This window comes from Cynoglossus semilaevis, chromosome 9, assembly GCF_000523025.1.
Source record: "Cynoglossus semilaevis isolate Cse_v1.0 chromosome 9, Cse_v1.0, whole genome shotgun sequence".
In the NCBI taxonomy this organism is placed as follows: Eukaryota; Metazoa; Chordata; class Actinopteri; order Pleuronectiformes; family Cynoglossidae; genus Cynoglossus; species Cynoglossus semilaevis.
In genome coordinates, this window is record NC_024315.1 from 284855 (window position 1) to 308363 (window position 23509).

The following is a 23509-nucleotide window of genomic DNA, read 5'->3' on the forward strand; positions in this document are numbered from 1 at the left end:
CACTGATTAAACCCCGCTACCACAATACAAACTGTCACTCGGACATAACAGAACCGCGCTCGTGAGTGCAACCGGACACAAACACAGGAACCATGCCCGAGAGGAGGCCCTTCGTGCGGCTACCGACTGACGTTTATCCCGTCAACTACGAACTATGGCTGAAGCCCGACCTAATCGACTTCACCTTCGAGGGCAGGCTGGAGGCGCTGGTGGAGGTACGGTGTGCAGTTGATGTTCATGAGTCCGCTTATGTAAGAGGAGCAGCTTACATCAACGGCTGATTCTGCTATTTTTTTTAAAACCGGAGTGTCTGATACGGACGTAGCTGTGGTTAGCGGGTGGCTGCTAACCAAACTGGGGTCTCTAATAAACTACAACCAGCCAAACGAAAAGGCAGTGGACGGGGAACGAGTGGTTGTTAGCGTGTGTTAACCTGGTGCTAAGCGCTGTCAGGTCGCTCCACAGCCCCGTAGACAAACTGCAAAGAAGCCCGTCTCCTGCTAGCTTAGCCCCACAGGACTGTACCTGTATTATTGACGTTAGCCTGTGAGCGAAGCGTGGCTTTGCGCGTTAATGTTTTTTAAATGAAGCAAGACATTCTGAAACATAACCCTACTATCACTAAATACCATCAGGTAGCGGATATTTTTAACACTAAAGTCCTTAGTTAGCCGCTAGCAAGAGCTCGCTAATGTTTGCAAAATCATGGCAACACCATGTCGCTCCCTCCCACCGTCATTCATTTCAGCCTGGGCTTATACTCAGCTGTCAGTTTATTAGAAACACCGTGCAACCCACCTAACGACAAAAATAACAGTAATAATCAATAATGTTTGGGACTTAAAATTGAAACCATTGAATATGTTAATGTAAACAACACTTAAACATGAAGTCTGGTTTATTAGTACGTTTTAAAGGTGTCCTTTAACAGTCCTGGGTTCATTTGCATGATGGCTCAGTATCTGCAGAGTCTAAGTTAACGATAAACTCTTCTTTAAACATCCGCAGAAAACACTCATGTAACTTTAGGGCTGTGCGGATCAGGTTGCTTTTGTTATTTTTTTTGGCTAGAGAGGGGGAGAGAATTTAATAAATTATTTAAATTAAAGGCCAAGTACAGTTAGAATGAGGCATTCAAGGCATAACCTTTAATGTAAAGTAAGAGGCTGCTTTATTTTTTTTATTTTATTTTTTTTACGTTTCAGCATTGTACCCATCAGATGAACAGATACATTCATGTATCGTGTATTCACCTCTGAAACTCTAAACTCATTGAAACGGGTTTCTCTTTGGTTGGGTGCACTGTAGCCTGAGCTGTGGTGTAACGCTATCAGAGACAGACTGAAGAGTCATTTGAATGTCAGACTCTTTTCATCCCATTTCCTCTTGATGAAGCTAAATATGGAACATTGCACTTTCTTAGTTGCCTAAACAACATGCTGTATTCACAGTAAAGACTATTCTATTCTATAACCGTGCACTATCACTTCAGCGGAATTGCAACTAGTGCGTGCCATAAATCAGCTGACATTTAGGAGCCATAATGGTACAGTAAAGAGAGCTGCCTGGAGGTGTGTGAGGAAACACTGACAGTTCTAAACACTACAGAGCAACAGCATAACTTGTCAGCCATACCCACAAAAAAAATATTAACAATCAATCGAACAATTAGTTAAATGTGAGTCTTGCAGATTAAAAGATTATCTCGACTGCTGCATTGCATGGTGATTGTAGTGTGATACTAAATTGTGCAGTTGCACTAGAAAGAGGAAAAAGTTAGTCTTGAGCTCACGAGTTGTTGTCTGACATTTCTAAATACAGTCTTCTGTTGTCACGAGTTGAATATTGACTTCTTTAGTGTGAGAATTGAATGGAAACAGTGGATGTGACAGAATCATTCTTTCTCTGAAATGAAGGGTTTTTTAAATGTTGCCTTGAAGAGATTATCTGAGTCTAATGGTGTCAACGTTTGCAGGTTACACAAGCCACAAACCAGATTGTGATGAATTGCGCTGACATGGACATCATCAAGGCTTCCTTTTTACCTGAGGGAGGAGAAGGTAAGGGCAACACTTTGTGTTTTTATTTTTTTTTAAATAAACTTAACATTTTCCGACGTAAAATTTTACAAACTTGACTGTTTATATATACTCTTTCTCTTGTAGGGATCAATGCTACGGGGTTCAATTATCAGAACGAGGATGAAAAAGTCACTCTGTGCTTTCCTAAATCTTTACAGAATGGTAAGAAGGGAATGGAACCCTCACTCTGAGGATGGACACACAGTCATGATGTGCTGGGGTTGTAGTCGAGGGCTGTTGTACATTTATGAGTTATTTAACTTTTTTTTCTACACCAAACCTTTACCGTTAACAATTAGTTACAAACAGTATGCGGAGAACAAAAAGCTATCGATGATGTTCTCCTCACACACACAAAAAAAACCCCTGCGAGGACACAATTCATCTTTGTTCCCGTCTCCTCAGGCTCCGGTACGTTGAAGGTGGACTTTGTCGGGGAGCTAAACGACAAAATGAAAGGATTCTACAGAAGTAAATACACGACATCTGCTGGAGACATCCGTTATGCTGCCGTCACACAGTTTGAGGTGGGTTCATGGCTCCGGCACGAACATATTTCCATCTCTACCGTTAGAGTCGTTATTGCAAGGAGAAAGTGATATGAGGATTTTTGGAATTCGGGAACCGATTGGATCGGTGGGACTAAGTTGACCCCAGACCGAACCCTGCTCGACGTCCTACTTAGAAGAATAAAAGGACAAATGTCTTTTGTCTGTAAATGTTGGACCCTCGACAGAAAAACTGATGAGGAAGACAAGGCTCGTTTGTGTTTTTGTTTTGTGTTTTCCTGCAGGGAAACCTGGTGCATTTTGATAAGATAATTATGGGTGGTTCAAACACAAGATCGAGCTGTCCCACTTGTGATCCTTCAAACACAAGATCGAGCTGTCCCACTCTCATTTTTGAAGAATTGACCACCAGCAAAGTCTGCTTTTTTATTATATCTCATCGTAGTCAAAATCATGCACCTGTATGAAGATCAGAATGAACCACTGAGAGACAAAGAGAGCACAGCAGATGTACCAGCGTTAGAGACTTCACTCTTTGGGTTTACACACAGTTCAGGTCACGGTGGTGAGGTGACAGACTGTCCGAGGACCTGCCACGAAAACATGCAAAGTTGACACAGGTGTTGGTTTCTGTTTGATTATCCCTGACACGCAACCACAGAAGAAAAGCAAAAAAATATGTGGAATAAATGTGAAATGTGAAGAGTGGGTCATGGTAAAAATAGAATTGCTTTTTTTCAGCCAGCTGTCTGTGTGGTCACTGGACTTTGCTGCTGCTGCTGCTGCTGCTGCTGCTGTTGTTGTTGTCTTTGCTGGTTCCTGAGCGGTCTTCACAGACTTTGCAGTGTTAAACCAGCTTGATATTTATATTAAGTGCAGAATGTGTAAAATTAGCAGTAAATAATGTCGGTGGTTTAAACTGTCTGGGGTGTTTGAACAGTTTTCATAGTTTACATTTGACATTATTCAAAGGCAGCATGTCTTTGGGGGGCAGGGGGGCACTGGAACTTGGCTATCCTACACCTGGAGGGTTGTGGGTTCAGTTCCAGGCATCCTGGTTGACATTGGGTAGATGACAAAACCTGCAGTGTAAAGCACTTTGAGTGGTCAGCGGGATTAGTAAAGCCACCATTTTCCCGTTTTCTGGGGTCTTTAGGAAGATAATTTTAATTCCAATTCAAAACTGTAAAGTTCATTGAGACAAATGTGTTTTGTAAATTTAGGCTATACAAATAACACTGAACATTTTGAATTTCAACATTAACTCTATCTAATGTAATGTAACTTGTTGTTCTAGTTTCGAAAAAAAAGGTATTTTATGAAGGAGTCTGGGTTGAACACATCAGACTAACTTTGTGTGTTTATTCTCTCTCCCTGTTTCACTCACTCACCTGTCAACTCCTCTCTCTTCTCTTCACTTCTCCAGGCCACGGATGCTCGCAGAGCCTTCCCCTGCTGGGACGAGCCTGCGATCAAAGCCACCTTTGACATCACTCTAATTGTTCCCAAGGACAGAGTGGCTCTGTCTAATATGGTGAGTTTTTCTGAGAAGGTGAATCATATCAGAAAACAACACCATCTGGTTGGTTCTGTTTTTTAATTGTTCTGCCCCGGGGCTAACACAGCTCAGATGTGAGGTGGTGATGATGAAGATAAATACCAGTCTGATGGTTCATGACACAGGAAAATAAAAAATAAACCTAGCTCCCCCCGCCCCCAGAAAAAAGAGTCCATTGTGTGGTATAAAGTTTTAGCCATCTTCCTAAATCCTGACCTTTTCAACACAATTGTGCTTATGTAAAACAATTAACCCAGGATTATAAACAAGTAGGTCCATTAGAAACCCATCGCAATAATCCAGTGGCAGACCATCATGACTAATGGCTTTTTCCTGGGCTGATGATGGACCAGAGTAACTGCTGATAACCATTTCCTCATCAGGAATGCACGCTGTGACCTTTTTAGAGTCCAGAGAGCGCAGCATTTACCCGGAGCAGCAGTTGTGTTCGAGGGCCAGCTGTACAGTGTTCTGGTAATGTGGTAACTATGGGAACGTGCAGTCGTTGATATAGATGTTACGCGCGGCTCGCACGACAATCAGTCTGTGTGTTGTTTCACCCACAACAACAGACCGTCTTCACTCGGATTTACCGCCACAAGTCCTGTCGTCAGTCGGTGACCTTCTCGGTCAGATGTCGCATTTGTGAGAAGTGAATGCATTGATTGTGTGAACGTCACAGCGTTGGCTTCACGGTGTCATTGTCTACGTTTACGTCCGTTCACAGGAATGTATATTTTTTTCCTCCGCAGAATGTCATTTCTCGAAATCCATATCCCGAAGACCCCAACCTGGTGGAAGTGAAGTTTGCCACCACGCCCATCATGTCCACCTACCTAGTTGCTTTTGTCATTGGTGAATATGATTTTGTGGAGGGCCAATCATCAGACGGTATAACCGTACGGGTCTACACACCAGTGGGGAAGGCAGAACAAGGGAAGTTTGCACTGGAGGTGAGTTCGCCGCCAAAGGTTACGTCTGACAGTAATGTATGTTCATGTATGTCCAGTGTGATACTACTAATAAAATAGAAATAATAATAAGACTTCTTTTACAGGTTGCAACCAAGACGTTACCTTTCTACAAAGATTACTTCAATGTTCCTTATCCGTTGCCCAAGATTGATCTCATTGCTATCGCTGATTTTGCTGCTGGTGAGTTGAACTGAACAGACCTTTCAGTCACTGATTGAAATATGATATATTTGTAAGACAAATTAAAACTCATTAATTCTTCTTTTTCCGACAGGTGCCATGGAAAACTGGGGTCTCGTTACCTACAGGTAATGTTTTTTTAAACCATTAAATTGATCTTCTCTTTGGTTTCATTATTTCTGACCATCTGTGCTTCATTTATTTTTTTATGTTTTTATTGTTGTCATAAACATATTTTCAGAATGCATCATTACTGGGCAGGGATACCAACATCCAATAAAACAGCCCCAGTCGATCTGTTCCGTTACCAGTATTGATTAAACTAATGTCCGTACTTTGCCTGTGAAAAACTGAGAAAAACTCAGTCATTTAACAGGATTCCAGACCTCAGTTACTAATGTCTATTTAATAGCTGGTCGCTAAGTCAGACACACTGCCACCTGTCAGGTGATCACCAGCGGCAGCAGGCTGAGTTTGTCTTCCGCCCTCGACCAGATGCTCCCTGGTTTCACTTAATGACCTCTGGAAGTGTGACGGAGGGAAACATGATGACACTTCAAAAATACATTTCTTTCTCTTTGTTTTTCCTTCCAGGGAGACGGCGCTTCTCATCGACCCCAAAAACTCCTGCTCATCATCCAAGCAGTGGGTGGCGCTGGTCGTCGGACACGAGCTGGCTCACCAGTGGTTTGGCAACTTGGTCACCATGGTAATCAGCCAACGATCCGTTCATTACAAAATAAACCAGGTTGATAAAAAAAAACATATTTAAAACTCGTGTGCACGTTCAAAGGAATGGTGGACCCACCTGTGGCTCAACGAAGGGTTCGCGTCCTGGATCGAGTACCTGTGTGTGGATCACTGTTTCCCGGAGTACGACATCTGGACTCAGTTTGTCTCTGCCGATTACACCCGCGCTCTGGACCTGGACGCACTGGACAGCAGCCATCCCATAGAGGTGACTGCGCCAAAGGATTTTCATACGTATTACAGGAAGCTGCTGCCTGTAAATGTGTCTGCGTTAGTTGATATGATAGATAAAATACATTCATTTGATTTCATTCAATTTAATTTTGTGGATGTTTTCATTTTGTTCTCCAGGTAAACGTGGGCCACCCATCAGAGGTGGACGAGATCTTTGACGCCATCTCCTACAGCAAAGGAGCTTCTGTGATCCGCATGTTGCACAACTACATAGGAGATGAGGTCGGTCGTCTCACACCCGCCGTCTGATGTTTTGTTTTTTTTCCCTTTTTCTAGAACCTTGTCCATAAACCTTTTGCGTGTTTCTTCTGCTTTTGTAGGACTTCAGGAAAGGAATGAACATGTATCTACTGAAGTTCCAACATAAAAATGCATCGACAGGTAGGAGCACGCAGGCAGTGGCGTTACCCGCTGATGAAGCGGTTGTGTTTGTGTATTTCCTCTGACTTCCGGATGCCCCCTACAGAGGACTTGTGGGACTGTCTGGAACAGGCCAGTGGGAAGCCCATCGCTGCAGTGATGAGCTCATGGACCAAGCAGATGGGTTTTCCCATCATTGAAGTGGAGGAGGAGCAGGTGAGCCCAGATCATCCAAGCTGTGTTCCACCATTTTGTGTTTTTTTTTTATACACAGTCTACAGACACTTACATTTATTAATTGTTACCCAAAGCAACTCACAAGAGGAAAACACTGAGATGGACCGGTGTTGATGTTTATAATTTTGTGGCTTTTGAAAAGCCAAGGTCTGACCCACGGTGTTGTGTAATGTTTGTGTTAACAACACGAGTTGTCAACATTTATGTGTTTATTTTGCTCTGCTGTAATTCAGCATCTTACACACACTAACCCCGGTGTTATTTACAGCAAGGTGACGACCGCATACTTAAATTATCTCAGAAGAAGTTCTGTGCCAGTGGACCACACAGTGGTGAGTCTGTTCTATCTCAGGACGTCCAACAGCAGCAAACAAGCAAAGGGCTTTGAGCTTTTTATATAAGTGAACGTCGCCTCGTGGTTTGCTGAAGTGCTTCTCTCTTCTATCTGTGCCTGGTCTGTGGGACAGGTGAGGAATGTCCCAGCTGGATGGTACCGATCAGCATTTGCACCAGTGAGGACCCTGCCTGCTCCAAAATGAAGGTTCTGCTGGATAGACCGGAGATGACCGTCACTGTGAACGACGTCTCTGCAGATCAGTGGATCAAGGTGAGGCAGCAGCTGAAGACGGCGTTCACCTGAACCTGTTTGAACCTGTGGATCTTTATGTCTCATGATAAACAGGTCACACACACACACACAAAATTATTAAACGTTTAACGAAGGAGCTAGGGTATTGTGGTGAACCGATGATCTGCCAAAAATGAGTCAAAATGGCGCTGATCCATTAAGATTGAATTGACATCGGGATTAAAACACTGCTTCCTGATTTATTACTTTTCATAATCATTAAAGCGTTAGGAATAAAAATATTTTCACCTGCACGAACAGGACACTTTTCAGGAGGCGGGGGAAAAAACGTTCAGTATAAGCGTTGTACTACAGTACAATCTGATATTTTTTAAATAGAAAAATAAACGTTTTTAATGCAATTAAATTTAAATTTTGAAAACAAAAATGAAACCATGGCCAAACGACGTCAATCTCTTTTCTTTTAATTCCTTCTTTAACTTTACAAACCGTCTTCTGCCTCTTCATTATTTCTCTCTGTTTCTTGAACAAACTTGTTTGAAGTGTCATGGGAAAAACTCGTAAATTAACAGAGCTGCCAGATATTCTTGCGCTTGAATAAAATCCACACCTCAGGTGTCATGGTGAAAAAACAAGGGTAGTGATAATGGATTGTGATTTTTTTTTTTTTATATATATATTTTATTGCTCCACAGCTGATAAAAATCTATAAATATCGCCCCTCAGTTAACACTTGTGCTCCCTTCTTTAAGAGGTGAAGATTCCAAACGCTCTCAGGTTTTTAACTATGGATGTAAAGAGCAGCTGTTTATGGGCAAGGATGGCATGAGTCACGAAAAAAAAAAATACAATAGTCACCATTCACACAATAGTCACCATTCATATTTAAAAAATAATCCAATCTGAGCAGCAGGTCAAAGGTGATGACGTACAGCAGAACCAGAGCTGCTGTGGTTCTGTTGTGCTGCGCTCCACTTGTGAAAACTGCACATCCAAACACTAACGCTGTCGTTTCTGACATGTAAATTAATAACACTAATGGAGAATTAAACAACTGCACACTTAGTCAAAAAATTTTTTTTTTTTTTGATATTTAATGGGGCCTGTTCATTTAGTCAAAAAAAAAATTTTTTTTTGATATTTAATGGGGCCTGTTGTCACGAGTTTTCATTCCAGTCAGAATAAACAGCCACCGTTGATGAAGCTGTCCGTCACAAACGCAGCGTCACGTGACTTGTGTCTCTGCTGTTCACAGATCAACCCCGGCACTGTGGGCTTCTACCGCATTCAGTACAGTTCATCCATGCTGGAGAGTTTGATGCCCGGCATCAGAGACCTCACGCTGCAGCCCGTGGACCGACTGGGCCTGCAGAATGACCTCTTCTCCCTGGTGAGTCACGAACACACACACACACAAAACCAAGTGCTTGTCAGTACTAGTCACCCGTACTATTGAGAAACAGTTAATGATGGGGCTGGTTAATAATCACATGTCTATTAATGATTAATATTAAATGGAAAACACAAGTACGTTTCTCCTAGTTGTCGTTCATTTACGATAGGCATTAATTTACGCACATGTTGGGTTAGTTATGTCCGGCGCATTAGTTTACGCACATGTTGGGTTAGTTATGTCAGTGAGATAAGGAAGGACTGATTGTGTGCGGCTCTCAAGGACAAGAAATGAGCAGCAGCAGCAAAGGTGAGAGAATAAAGAGGAATAACTATAAACACAAGAAAGGACAGAGTGAAAGAACCAACAAATGGTTCTCAACAGTGATCAAATGACATTCTCAACAAACGCGCTTCACATCATGGATGTAACCGAGTGACGACGGATGTCTTTTCTCCCAGTCTCGTGCAGGGATGATCAGCACCGTGGAGGTTCTGAAGCTGATGGAGGCCTTTGTCAATGAACCAAACTACACAGTGTGGAGTGACCTCAGCTGCAACCTGGGAGTGTTGTCCTCGCTCCTGTCCCACACGGACTTCCACGAGGAGATCCAGGAATTCATCCGAGACCTCTTCACCCCCATCGGTCTGAAGCTCGGCTGGGACAACAAACCAGGAGAAGGTGAGAAAAACAAGCTCCCCCAAAAAATGAACGCCAAGGTTGAAAAGATTAAAAGTGGAATAACTGGAGTGTGCTGTCCTATTCCCGTCCTGCAGGTCACCTGGACGTTCTGTTGAGAAGTCTGGTCCTCGGAAAACTGGGGAAGGCAGGACACAAACCCACGCTGGAGGAGGCCAGGCGGAGGTTCAAGGACCACGTTGAGGGAAAACAGACCCTGCCTGCAGACCTCAGGAGCCCGGTAGTCAACCTTTGTTAAACTTAAAAATAGTTAACGTTTCTGAGTTTTGAGAATTTTAACTGTCCCGAAACTGAAAAAAAAACCTTCTTTAAGTAAATCATCTGTGAGCTTGAGGTCCAGTTTCTGAGTTTTGAGACTTTAAACTGAAAAAAAAAACCTTCTTAAAGTAAATCATCTGTGAGCTTGAGGTCCCTTTCAAAGACTAGTTGCTTTATACAATCCTGAATTAAAAAAAAAAATTAACATTTTGAAGTTAGAGGGGAGGTTTGCAGTTTAAACCCTGAGATTTATATTCCAAATGTCTGATGTATTCATGGCGTCAGTTCTTCTTGTCTTGTCCCTGTGGTTGTAACTTTTTGTTAGTCAAGATCAGTGTGAAGAGGTGTGTGTCTGACTCAGCGTCGCTGTGTTTTCTTTTTTTTTTATCAGGTTTATTTGACTGTGTTGAAACACGGAGACAGCGTGACTCTGGAGACGATGCTGAAGGTAACAGTGGCTTCACAACTTCATCCGTCTGCTGAGGAATCCTCATTCAGACCCTCACTCTTTTCCTCTGTTCCTCTCAGCTTCACAAACAGGCGGACATGCAGGAGGAGAAGAATCGGATCGAGCGAGTGCTCGGCGCCATCTCAGCACCGGACCTCATTCAGAAAGTTCTCAGCTTTTCCCTCTCAGTACGTATGACTTCACTTTTACTTCCACATTTAAACATTTGACGTTGTAGATCAAGGTAGTGGGGTGGGGTCGGGGAGGTGAGGGGGGAGGAGAGGGAGGGGGAGGCAGTGTTGTTGACAGCGCTGGACTAACTCAAAGGTCATTTAGTGTGAAGTTCTATTTTAGACTTGTTGGTTGAAAAGAGAGATAAAAACTTTTATCAGTCGTTCATTCTTCTTTACTCCCAGCTGTGGTTGTAAACCTGTTACAGACTGAGGTTTGGAATTTACTGTTGAAACAGGGTTTATTAGGAACCTTTAAGAGCTGCGTTGATGCTCAGTCATTGTTTGGGAAAAAGAAAACGGGTTTTCACACAACAAGTTCAGTTTATATTTTATTTAAATTAGTCCGGATTATCTGTTAAATAATCTATTTTAGGATGTAAAGAGGAAACGCAACACTGTAGGGCTGTCAGTCTATAATAATAATCTGATTAATCACGAGGTAAGAGTGAGCGATAATTAATTGGTTTAAAACAACATTCCTCAGTAAAAAAAAACGTTTTTTCCAGTTGTTTTAGATCTGTTGTTATTTATGATATTGATTTGGAAAAATGTCACAAAAAATATGCAAATGTGGGTCTGAACGGAATTAAACATGTGGAACATTTCCGTGGAAAAAATGACACACATTAAACTGACATTATTACAACACATGTTGGTCCAATTCTCAACTGAGACTAATCCATGAGGTGTTTTTAAATGTTGTGATGTTGAGATACAAACAAGGACGACGTGTGAAGACTGTTCTCTGCTGCAGCCTCATTTGAAAAAAAAAAAATCATGTTGTCTTAAAACAGCTTCTTCACAATTTCATTTTTCTTTGCCGTGATTCTCCCACTCTCCCAAACAGGAAGAGGTTCGTCCTCAGGACACGGTCTCAGTAATTGGGGGCGTGGCTGGCAGCAGTAAACAAGGACGGAAGGCTGCGTGGAAGTTTGTCAAGGAAAACTGGGAGCAACTTTTCAGCCGTTACCAAGGCGGCTTCCTCATATCACGGCTGGTTAAGGTAGACCGATGTTTGTTGGGTTGGGTTGACCGCCAGGTTGCAAGATGAAAATCTCAGTTTTCTGTTTTGATTTTTTTTTTCGCCCTTTGACATATTTTCTTTGTATTCACAGCTCACAGTCGACGGGTTTGCTATTGACAAGATGGCAGCTGAAGTGAAGGTGAGACGCTTAAACGTTTAGACTTGTTGTACAGTATTTTACACAAGAATGGTAGTTTGCCATAACTCAAAATCTAACCACTAGAGGGCAACATGATCCTGCCAACATTTAAATTCCATGACCACTGCTGGACCTATTGCTAATTGCAATTAGAAATTAGATTTAGATTCAGATTAGAGACATTTTCATTTGCTTTTTTTGTGCATGGTGGTTTGAATTAGAACTTAAATGTGACTGACATCAAACTCCAGTGTCTGGGAAGTTAACAACATACATTTACTGAGTAAATGCCCAAGATTGGCATTTGTGTGGTTTGTGTGTCATGTCTGTTCAGACTGAGGTAGCTGTGAAGAACCCCAGATATGTACAGATTTAGGACCACATATAAAACTGGACTCAATCTGTATTTGTGTTTCGTGTCTTCAGACTGTCATAAAAAAATCAGGTTGGTTTACATGTGGGCATAAAAGTTGGATTTGGGCCACATTTGCCTGCAGCCTGAAGGCCGTCTTTAAACAGGACTCAGTCTGTCACTCGATGATGATAAAGTCAGATCATGACTCGGCTCTGATTCTAACATCCGTCTCCCCATCTGTCCCTGCAGAGCTTCTTCGAGAGTCACCCGGCGCCGTCGGCCGAGCGCACGGTGCAGCAGTGCTGCGAGAACATCCTCCTAAACGCCGCTTGGTTAAAGCGCGACGCGGACGACATCCAACAGTATCTACTGCGGCGCAAAGCTCCCCCTGTCTGAGCCTGCCTCTTCCCGCCGCTGCTACCTGCCCCGCCTTCTCTCCCTTCAGCCTCCGCCCCTCTCCTCCTGCAGAGGACCTCCAAGGATCATAGCTGCCTCAGCTCCTACAGCCTACCCACCTTCCTTGGCCCTACACTACAGTGCGAAGCAGGGTAGAGCAGCAGTGCGCGCTTCACAGCCGCCTTCGTTTCTATATGTAAAGACTGTATCAAAAAAAAAAATGAAGACAAAGCCAAGAATTTAACAATGTTGGAAACACACAGACTCTTTATATGTCAACAAACACACTCCCATTTCAATTCCACCAGTTTCTATTCATCTTTATTTTTATTTTTTTTCCTTTTAATCCCCATTCTGTCCACGGGTGGCGCCGTTAAAAAGGCACTTGGCAAAGTGACACACTGTGTTCACAGTTTATGTCCCGGGCCTGTATGCACACACACCTCACCCACGTCTGCGTCATAGCTGAGAAAACTGTGAATCTTCCTCTTCCTCACCTTAAATTCATTCAATCTGTCTCTCTGTGTAGGTTTGCTGCTTTATTTACCTTGTTATTTTTGTCTCTCTGCGTGGTTCTCTATCTCTTCTAACTCCCCTCAACACTCACCCACCTCTTCTTCCAGACGCTGTGATTGGGTGAGAGCAGATCTCACCTGGGCAGAATGGGGTTAAAACAACGACGACGACGTACAGTGTGTGTCCAACAGCATCCTTAATAAACATTTTAGGGCGAGACGAGCAGCACTAGCATGGTACTACATTGTTAATTGTATAATGCAAGCTTTTATTTTGAGAGTGATGGGAATAAATAATATTAATAAACCCCGCCCACCCCTCCAATCATGTAAGAGTGAGTATAATTTGAATGGAGTATATTTAATTGTGGTTTCTTTAACGGCCTCAGTCAGTCGAATCAAGTCAATGCCTTAATACAGTACATCAGAACAGTGGTGTGTATATATATATATAAATATATATATATATATATATATATATATATATATATAATTGTTGACCTAATCTGGACGATCTGGAGTAACTCCTGGAAACAAAAATAACAAAGCATCTCAGTGCAGCTGGTTGTCCTGTCGACTGTTGATGGTAGTGGTTAATCTGTCTTCTCTCTACCATCCTGGCTTATATCTGCTGTAGCTGATCCAGACATGTTTTTTCATCATATCATAGTCCAAACTTTTACTGCTAAAGTTTGTAGTGGATGTTTTACTTCATTCATTTCTATGTTGAAAACCACAATTGTTGTTTATTAATGTACAAAGAAAGTATAAAAACAAAGCTACAAATAATTCATCATTTCCTTTTTTTTGACTGAAATGTGAATGACAGTATCTGGAGATGTTTGTTTCCAATCTTACACCATCACAGGATTTACAATCAGATAGAGCAGAGAAATGAATAGTCACCACTTTCTGGTTTTGTTATTTTTGTCACCAGTCTGAAAAAAAAAAAACACGGAGGCAGGATTGGGCTCTGGGTTTGTTGTGTGGACTTTTTCATGTCACTTTTTTTCTTTCTAATGTTGGTTCATTATGTGGAATGTCTGTGTTCTGAATTGAAGATAAGAATTTTAAACTTGACCGGTGTAATAAACTCTGATGCAGAATCTGTCAGTGCGAGACATTTATTACTGTATGAGCACTGTCAACATGGAGCTGATGAGGTTCAGTGAGGACTAAACCTGAAAGGCAAACAGTATCATCTGAAACGTTCCAACTTAAGTGAGTCTGATGTCGAAGACAAAGTTGATTTGTTTCTACTTGTACATTTTAAGATAATAGAGAATAAATTTGAGAAAAGTTGAAATTAGTGTTGCGCTTTCAATTACAAAAGAAAATGCTTCATGTATTTTAACATTATGAAGACATGGATAGAAAATTATAATACTGCAATAAAAATTAGATTACATGTGGGAGTCATTTAGATTTGGTTTGTTGCACCATTAGACACTTTTGGCCTGGTGTAGAAAGGCTGAATAGAGAAGCTCTTTCAAGCTCCAAGAAGAAATCCAGTTGCTTACAACTAAACTCTGTGGATGGCTGAATAAATAACGCTTTTAATTTCAGAAATGTATTAACAAAATGAACAATGTCAGAGTGTTTCGAAATAATTTTCATCATTCAGACTGTATGCAATCATTGTATCGAATTGTCGTAATAAATTGCTTTAAAAGAATAAAAGCCATTGGAATATGGTACGAGTAGGTACTCGCTGTGACCACCAGGCGTATCAGTGAGCTGCATGTAGATACTTAATCGAAAAATAAAACCAGCGAAGGAAAATGCAGCTTAACTAGTTTGGGGCAGGTTGCTGAGGTTTCTATTACATCAAGATGCCGTTCAAAGAATAAAAACTGTGAAAAAGGCGAGCTTTTCATCCACACTTCCTTATTTACAAACTCGGTCATTTATTGTGCGGTTTCACGTGGATTTGACGACAATAGCTTAAGTTAGTAGCGACGTTTGAATATCAAATGCTAGCTAAGGAGCTAGTTAGCACTTAGCTAAAGATTTCACTCATAATAACAGTGAGTAAACTTAAATTTTTTTTAACTCAACATTTTGTCAGAGGTCGTAGAGAATGTATATATATGTTTAAATTGTTTGTTTAATGGCCGCTTGTTTCTGTTGTATTAGCATTCGTTTGACGCTTAGAAAACAGAGTTCTGGTTTGAGCTGTTGCTAAAAACAGACGAAGTTCTATTTTTAAATAAGTAAGTTTATCTCACCGAGGTAAATCCTAAAGGACCGTGCGGTTAACATGCACGCAGGTTATCAGACGCGGAAGGCAGTTTAGAGTTTCGCCGTTCAGACTGAGTATGTTGGAGTCGAAGACAAGATTCACCTGTGGAACTGATGCTGTCAATTTTGTCGCTCAACACAGCAGCCATTTTGGCAGTTTCAGGTGTAATAATATAGCTAGATTCTATTTAGATAGATTATGGACATGATATCTTGATTATATTATATAAATATTTGAATCAAAACACTAGTTTATACGTTCCTCCAATTTTGAGTTGTTTTACTTTTTTTATCGTAAGAACCTCTTGCTGCAACCTTTCTGCTTATTTTGCCGATTCAATAATGTTATTTTTTCAAACATTACCTAAATTCGTTTTACGTGCACGATTAATGACATTTGTCACAATCAACATGTCGACCTATGACATATATGATCCTTTTAAATGTGTTGGAAAATTTAAAAAATAAAAGAAACGAAAAGAAGGTTTGCAGAATGTAACCTAGGAAATATACCCAAAAATAGAGGACATAAAATGAGTAACGAAATGAAGAGGGCGGCGTCACAATATACCCTTTCAACCTTGAATTTAAACATTCCACTTGAGTTTCAAACATATTTGTACTTCAAATATATATATAGACAACCCTGTGAAGTTTTTACCTGTAACTTGTCTTTTTCCATCAGGCTGTCTGGTCTCACCCAGGTGGGTAGTGACTGACAGATGCCTTCATCATGATCCTCAGTATCCTGGTTATCATCACTCTTCTGGTGTCCCAGGCCAGAAGCTTCCTGAGCCCCACAGAGGTCGACATTGTTCCCGAGGAGTGGGTTCTCCTCCACGTAGTTCAGGGTCACATCGGAGCAGGAAACTACAGCTACCTGCGTCTCAACCACGATGGCAGAATCATTCTGCAGATGCAAAGCCTCAAGGGAGACGCCGACCTCTACGTGTCGGACAAAACCCTGCAGCCAAGTTTCGACACCTACAAGCTGCAATCGACCACCTGCGGCCAGGATGTGGTGGTGGTGCCTGTGGACTTTGTGAGGCCCGTGGGCATCGGCATATATGGCCACCCGTCATATCTGGAGAGTGAGTTTGAGATGCGGGTGTTTTACGATCAAGCTGTTCCCCAGAACCTATTTGATAGAGGGTCGGACACAGAACATGAGAAAAAGTATTCTTCTCGGGCAGCGGAGGAGAAGGATGAATCCATCTTGGGGCAAATTCTGATTGGAATTGTGGAGCTCGTGCTGGAGTGTTTGTTTAGTTTAATCTAGTTTGTGTTTAAGTTTAATTTCAATGATAAAACCATGTGTCTTAAAGCTGTGCAGCAGCCACACGAGCTGTGTGGGTCTAAACATCTGAAACATAAGCAATATAAGGTGTCACAACCAGAACTATCTCTCTGCTGTCAGTTGCTGTATTTTGGTTCTGGATGGAAATCTCAGTTAACGTCAACATTATCAGTGATTGGTTTGGTGACATTTGTCTGTTGGACAAGCTCCTGTTTTAAACACCTCCTCCTGTCTTCTGAGGAGTTAAAAGTTGAGCAGAAATGTTCAACAGTGCCTTCAGATGCTTCCTCTGCAGAGGGGAGAGCTCAACCGTTTCCTCTCCACTGATGATAGTCTGGTTGTCAAAATAAAACTGGTTTTTCACATTGTTCAGTCTTGTCTGTTTTCAGAATTGAAGAGAAACATTGTTTATTACAACAGTAGGTTTTTAAAATGGGCACAAATAATGAAGCTTAAAATTTTGCATACGCAGTGGATAAATGTTACAAATGGAGGGTTTTTTTTTTGCTGGTCACAACTTTTTGTGTAAAGGTCTCATCGGGATAAAATTTTTTGTGTAAAGGTCTCATCGGGATAAGAGGAGGCTGACATTGTTTACCATTTTCTCTGTAAACATCAGACAAATGGTTGAATTGGAAAACCAGGAGAGTAAACCAGAGAAGTCTGTTCAAATTATCCAGTGACTTGAGGACCAAGTTTGGGGGAATGATTCTCCTAGTTAGCTTCAGCCTTTTTTTGCTAAAATTATTTATTCTTTAGTCTTTTTCATGGTAGATTCTTGCTTTGCTGATGTAAAATAACTTAATAAATAACAGCATCTTGGGCTCCAGTACACCAATAACCTTCATTTAACCACATTTCAAAAACACTGAACATGTGTTGAGATTGATAGCACAGAATTTAATCAATACTTCAGTCACTTTTTATTTTTACAATGATCCGATTGATCGGAACTGAAGAAACCCGCGGTGTTTACATATTTATGACAAGTCCTTACGAATATGCCCCATTGTCTGTGTGTGGAATAACGCAGAGTTCATTATCCTTCCAGTGCGGGCGCCAGCTCGATGCTGTTGATTCTCAGCACCGTCTGTGGCTGGATGACGAACCTCTTACGCTCAAACCGTTTTCTCCTCCAGAATCGCATCACGACTTTTGGACACGATTCGGTCTTTTCCAGCACCGTGGCCTCCACTCGGACTAGTTCTTTTCCCAACAGTGGCCTGCCGATCAACGTGAAGTCATCTGCGCCGGCCAGAAGGACCTTCTCCAACCGGATCCGGTCCCCACATTCTGCGTTGATGTAGTTCTCCACGATGATCAGATCCTCAACGGTGACCTTCCATTGATGTCCGGCGAAGAAGACCACGGCAAATAGTCGTCCGAAATCCTGCCCCTGGATCAACTGGTTGACGGTGCTCACGACGGCAGCGTGTCGGCGCTTCTCCTCCTCGAGCTCCTCAGGGAGCAGTGGCCTCAACTGCGGCCAGGGCGGACTGGACAGTGAGGTCTGGGGAAGCACCTGCCTGCTAACAGAGCACCGGGATCGGACAGCAGTGAGAAAGAGTGGGCTCTGAGATGACAGCAAACTGCACGTCCTCCACAGTCCTCTGAGAGCCGCCATTTTTAGCGGAAGTACCAGGCAGCTTTCTTCTTCTTTTGAGTTTAGTGGCAGCCGTCATCAACTCTTTACGCCTTTCTGCCATCTATTGGTGGTTATTGTGTTATTGTAGGATATGAAGGGAAAAAACCGCCAAAACACCTACAAAATGATCAAGTTTGAATATAATTTTGCTCCTCACTCTTCAAAATGACAAAAGAATATTTTTGTAACTTACGTTTGCTCTATCTCACTTTCCCAAACTTTCTAAACAAGGGTTGATGCCAACCCACCAGGATCCGGTTTATAACTTAAATGAACCACAAATTAGGCTTATGCTAGTAATAAAATAATAAAAATAATAAAAACGAACGCATTCCTTAAACGATGAGTTTAACTTTTATTACAATATTGCTTGTCTGTAGACTGCAGACTCGGAACATTCCTTCGATATCAATGTGGCTCACGCTCTACACCTGCTCTCCAATACCTTGTCTTTAAATCTAAAAATGTTTTTATATTTCACTTCCCAAAACCAGTCTCTTCCCAGGATAAGGTAAGCTAAGGTAACCCTGCAGAATTTAATGTATGCCAATTATTTGTCATTACGAAATTACAATTATACGTGCTGATGGTTGCCACCCTAGAAAAAAACGTAGCACTATTCATGTCTTGTTAGTCAATGATAAATTTAAGTTATTGCAATGTTTTTTGTCTTAATTATTAATGCAAAACCTCAACCTTAGTTAAGAGAACTTCGTGTGTTATTCTTTTAACCAAAACGTATTTTCCAAATAGCCCATCATAATCACCATCAATTAATTGACTATTTAGAACTTAGCGATTGCCTACATTGCGACACGGCATGCCATCATTGGAATTTCCTGCTGCACCTGAATGCGGCGCTACTCAGCCTCCATTTTGTGTCATTCGGCTGTTTCCGTGTTTCCGATTAGAGGCCGACAAAACTGTGTCAGCAGGGAGTATGGCTCTGCTCGCAGGTCAGGAGTGCGGCTATTTTTTTTACTCTAGACTTCGCTCCTAAAGACTGTGATAGGTGTTTTTGATAACCTCTTTACTGCAGCATTTATAAGCGCTGTTCACGCGGATACACCACTTAGAGTGAGTTGGAGAGTCCTGACAGTGACAGCTGCCAAGTAAACAGCTAAAGGCTAACGGCTAAGTAGCTGCAGTGCGGCCGCCGCTGGCTGCTGAAGCGTCGACGGCAGCAGCGAGCTAACCTGTCTGTGAGCGCTTTTAGTGGCGTGAAGTTACATCACCACGACCTGCCAGCAGCAGCTTTTCTTCACTCTCTGTCGTTCCTATTTTTTGGTAAATTGCTTCGACCACTGGTTCCCACAGCGGTATTTTCCATTCATGTTGTTTTTGGGGACGAGAACGACTCTCACGGACCTCCTGTTCTTCGAGTTAGGGTGAGTTGAGTTGCATGTCAGGCCAATATGAACCAAACTTCACTCAAGGATTGCGCCAGGTGTGTTTGTTTCTATGGGTATTTACCTGGGAGCGGCTGCTCAACCTGCCTAGGCCTGATCCATCCTGTTTGACTGTGCTTCGTATCTTGTCTGTTTTCTGCTCCCCAAATTTGCCAGGCAATAACTTAGATGATAGTCAAATTGTAGACGTCATATGTAAATTGCATTTATTTTTAAGTATTTCCGAAGTATCTCACATTAGTATTAACTTTAAAATCAGGTTATTTTCACAAAATAAAAACAACAATGCCCTAGGTAGTGTCCTAAGTTTACTTATATTAATAATAGCTTTGCTGAATACTAGATTGTAGTTGTTCAAAGTAGATTTAAGTCTCTCTGCCATGTCTTCCTTAGTGAAACTGACCCAGATTTATTGGTCTTCTGGCATCAACCCTGGTCTTTTAGGTCATTTTACAGACTAGAGTTTTTTTTTCATGCATGGCCCAACTTTACAAATTCAATTTTGCCACATTGGGGTTTGATGTTTGGTCAATGAGAGATTATTTAATTTCTGTCTATCATAGCCAGGGCAAAAAAGGAAGAAGCCCTAGATGTAACCAAGGCCATTATTTATGCACATTGTGTGAAGCTGTTGTCTAACTTATACGTTGATATGTTGGTTTGTGATGATGGTAAAAAAATGACCAATGAGGGGCAACCTTGAGCCAGGCATTGATGTAGCAACAGTCTGAGTTTAGTCACCATGAAACATTGTGTTTCATACTGTATGGTTGTTCACTATCTTACATTTTCTTTCTCATTCTCATGAACATATTCATTGTCTTTGCGACCAAAGTGTTGTACTTTTTTGTATCTTATATAAACAGAAAATGTTGAAATTGCCTTCCATGAAGTGCAAAGGGTTTTTTTCAGATATTTACAAATAACCATAATACAGTGAAGCTCCCAAACACCCATAAACACCCAACATAGTGTTTTTTTAACAAAGTAAAATTACTGTTAACCACAAAACACAGACAATTCTGATTGTGTTTTGAAGATGTGCTGTCCTGTTTTTTACTTAAATATGTCACAAGAAAACCCAAACCATTATGTGGCATGGAAGCAGCAAATATTTAACTTAGATAAATAATAAAATGATCATGTGCTTGCAATGGTTTTGACTACACGAGAAGACAAGTAATAATAGATAATAGAAAGCCATGAAGTACTGCGACAAGTTGCCATACTTTAGTGACAATTTGTTTCTAATCATTTGGTATTCCATAATTTTAAATGGCTGTTTATTAGGTTTTTGTGTTCAGTGTGGATTTAATCTTTGCTTTTCAGAAAGTTTAAATGGTGTCAGATATAATATACATTTATCAATACATTTAAAAGTGTTAAAAGTATTGATAATGATTGAGTTTAAAAAGTGCAAGTTTGGTGCTTAAAAATTAACGTTTTAACAATAACATTATATGGGGTATTTCTTTTGAGAGGAGACAATAATACTTGGTCCTAGTCCTGCTTGAAACGGTTGCGACAACATGTTCTATAACATTTTCACAGCATGAACCCAGAACAGCCACAGGCTTTTAGTTCAATGTTTCCCGTAAACACAGGAGAATATAACTTCCTTACGTGTTTTTCACTGCAGCATCACTTCATTAATGAGGAGGATTTTTTTTCCCCCCACTGTTTACTAATGTTCACAAACTGTTTGTGAACAGCTTTAAGAAGCCTTAAGAGATCAATGTTCAATGTTCAATGTTTGAACAGCTTTAAGAAGCCTTAAGAGATCATGACCAACTTAGGAACTTTGATCATGAATGGAAAGGATTAGCCAGATTATCAGGGTCAAAGTTTAGTCACCATAGCTTTTATCACAGCCAGCCTCCGTCAGTACATTTAAATATATTATCAATTTATTGACCTGAATGATAAAACCTATTTATTAGGGCTCATTTCTGAAAGTCACCTGAGGAAAACGTATTGATGTTTTACATCGTCCAGATTGTAATCACGTCACAGGGTCTGGTATTTCCTCCTGTGCAGCAGAACTGTTTAAGAGTTGACTTTCAGCCCACTGTTTGAAATTAAATAATACGATTTTTAAAAATGTAAATACAAAAAGTATTTGGTAAATGTACAGCTTCAATGCCCTGTCCATCAGTCGGTCCTCTACTGCACAAGACACTGCTCTGTTGGTCAACGTTATCTTCTTACCAGAAAGACATAGATGTATCAAACTTGATTTTCCTTACGGTCATACATTCAGGGTTTACTTACTGTAATAACTTACTGTAATAAATACCTAAACTAACTAAACTGTATGTATTCCCCATGCAATGTAGAAATGGCACAACGTTATTGTTGCAGCAGCCAGTCACCGGGTTCTATCCAGGTTCTATCCAGATAGGGCTGCAGGGTAAACCTGGAATAATTTCTCCAAACTTGTCAGCACTGAATTGACTTGAGTCAGTGTTGACTATATCACCACATGAAAACGCTCTGTCTCTTTCTTGTGATCCAGTCCTGATGTCTGTCAGAAATAATTTTGTTGATTGGTGAACTTGTCTCCTGGATTTCCTTGAGTAAATATTGAATAATTCAATTTTAATCGTGTTGGTTTCTGTGTTGAGTAGATGCAGTCAGTAAGATCAAACCCTGAAGTGTCTGTGTTACAGGTGTGATGACAGTTTGACAGTTTGACAGTTGCTCACATTGCAACATAAGAATTAAGTCACTGAAACCCTCCTCTCCCATAAGAAAGACTTTAAAACTCCTGGTCCAATATGCCCCACACTCTCTTTTTCCTCCATCACCGTGTCCTCCTTTTTTACATTGCCAACGGGGGAGCTGGCTCGGTGAGATTCCTTTGCTTGTCTTCAGCTAAAACCTTCCCTCTACTTTAAATGAAGCTGCCTGAGGAATGGAGCATTGTAGAGTGAGGGTGGGGTGAGCAGGCAGCACTGCCTCCACGAGCCAACAATGGGCCGGGACAGCTAACTGGTTTGGGGAGATCTAGTAACTCGGGTAAGCCATTGTCTGCAGCGCTGCCACATTTCAAGAAGTTTCAGGTACCTGTGTATCAGTGGCAGGTTTCAAATGTAGTTGACCAGGTTGAGTTGTTGTTATTTTGTCATTAAGGAAAACGATGGGAAAACAGCCGGATAGCAGAAGTTAAGGTGTAGATCTGTAAATAGCACGTTATTTTTTGAATAATCCTAATGTCAAAAATAAACCAGGAAATAATTTAACTAACAAATTAAGGACTCACATAAGTATGTGGTAAACCTGCATCTCTGACCTCTGCTCTTGGGCAACAGAGGAGGGAAAGAATTGACCGGTCAAGAGACGACCAAATGAAAGCACACAATGTCAAAAACATTACGGCATAAAAGTAAAATGAGGACGTTTGCAGTGTCTCAGTCCCTCAGGCTACAGAAAGTAGCAGAAGCCGTCCAGAAATGTGTCGCCAAAAATGTGCAGGAGCACAGGCCACACTGAAACATCCAACTAACCAGTGCTCCAAATGCTAAAATGGCAATGGAAAGAACTGCTGTTTTCTGCCACTTTGATGCTTTCTGACCCACAGTTAGCTGAAGTTCAAAGTGTAGGACAGGTAGGAAGTGCAGTGTAAATGTGTCACCTGTGCAGCTCATAGTTTTGTCGTGAGCGATAAGAAGCAATCAGGGAAATTACTGAGGGGGAAATTTCTCAGTGTGTTCAAAGGTCTCTTCTGCTCATGTAGACTTTGACAGCTGTAAGTCTTCGAAGCGTCGAAGCTTTCAACCACATCGCTCATTATCAATCACTTCATTCCGTCAAGAATTGGAAATTTAATAAACGTGGTAGGCCTTAGAGGTTAACAGAGCTTCCAGAAAAGTGTGAATCAAAGATCTAAAACAATCTGAGCCACTTTCTGCCTGTGCATCACTGTGGACTTATATTCCACAGTTCATTCACGTATCCCAGGAGGAGCTGCTTCAGCAACAGCTTC

The 23509-nt window shown here is 41.4% G+C and overlaps 4 protein-coding genes across 5 annotated transcripts in view; 3 read left to right on the forward strand and 1 right to left on the reverse strand.

The window, feature by feature from the left end:
* The first annotated feature begins 92 nt into the window (after positions 1 to 92).
* npepps (aminopeptidase puromycin sensitive) lies at positions 93 to 12851 on the forward strand. Its single transcript, XM_008316184.3, has 23 exons — positions 93 to 215; positions 1976 to 2060; positions 2166 to 2243; positions 2487 to 2608; positions 4017 to 4124; positions 4901 to 5101; positions 5206 to 5302; positions 5397 to 5430; positions 5897 to 6011; positions 6096 to 6260; positions 6404 to 6508; positions 6607 to 6667; positions 6753 to 6862; positions 7152 to 7215; positions 7351 to 7490; positions 8728 to 8862; positions 9327 to 9546; positions 9642 to 9784; positions 10214 to 10270; positions 10351 to 10458; positions 11351 to 11506; positions 11619 to 11666; positions 12271 to 12851. The coding sequence occupies exons 1-23, from the start codon at positions 93 to 95 to the stop codon at positions 12415 to 12417; spliced, it is 2622 nt and encodes an 873-aa protein (XP_008314406.1). The 3' UTR covers positions 12418 to 12851.
* Positions 12852 to 14643: 1792 nt separating this feature from the next.
* c9h6orf120 (chromosome 9 C6orf120 homolog) lies at positions 14644 to 16841 on the forward strand. 2 transcript variants are annotated; one of them, XM_008316186.3, is made up of 2 exons: positions 14644 to 14796; positions 15859 to 16841. In XM_008316186.3, the coding sequence occupies exon 2, from the start codon at positions 15907 to 15909 to the stop codon at positions 16450 to 16452; it is 546 nt and encodes a 181-aa protein (XP_008314408.1). In that variant the 5' UTR covers positions 14644 to 14796; positions 15859 to 15906; the 3' UTR covers positions 16453 to 16841. The 2 variants fall into 2 exon arrangements, with proteins under 2 accessions (XP_008314408.1, XP_008314409.1); XM_008316187.3 differs by having other exon boundaries at positions 14690 to 14959.
* Positions 16842 to 17051: 210 nt separating this feature from the next.
* Positions 17052 to 18224, reverse strand: mrpl21 (mitochondrial ribosomal protein L21). The gene has a single exon (XM_017035194.2). It carries the CDS (start codon positions 18092 to 18094, stop codon positions 17510 to 17512), a length of 585 nt encoding a protein of 194 aa, XP_016890683.1. The 5' UTR covers positions 18095 to 18224; the 3' UTR covers positions 17052 to 17509.
* A 786-nt stretch (positions 18225 to 19010) lies between these two features.
* Positions 19011 to 23509, forward strand: part of wipf2a (WAS/WASL interacting protein family, member 2a) — an 11636-nt gene continuing 7137 nt past the window's right edge. Inside the window, exon 1 of the mRNA XM_008316188.3 lies at positions 19011 to 19503. The gene's annotated coding sequence lies outside the window, so the exon portion shown is untranslated. The remainder of the gene's footprint in view (positions 19504 to 23509) is intronic.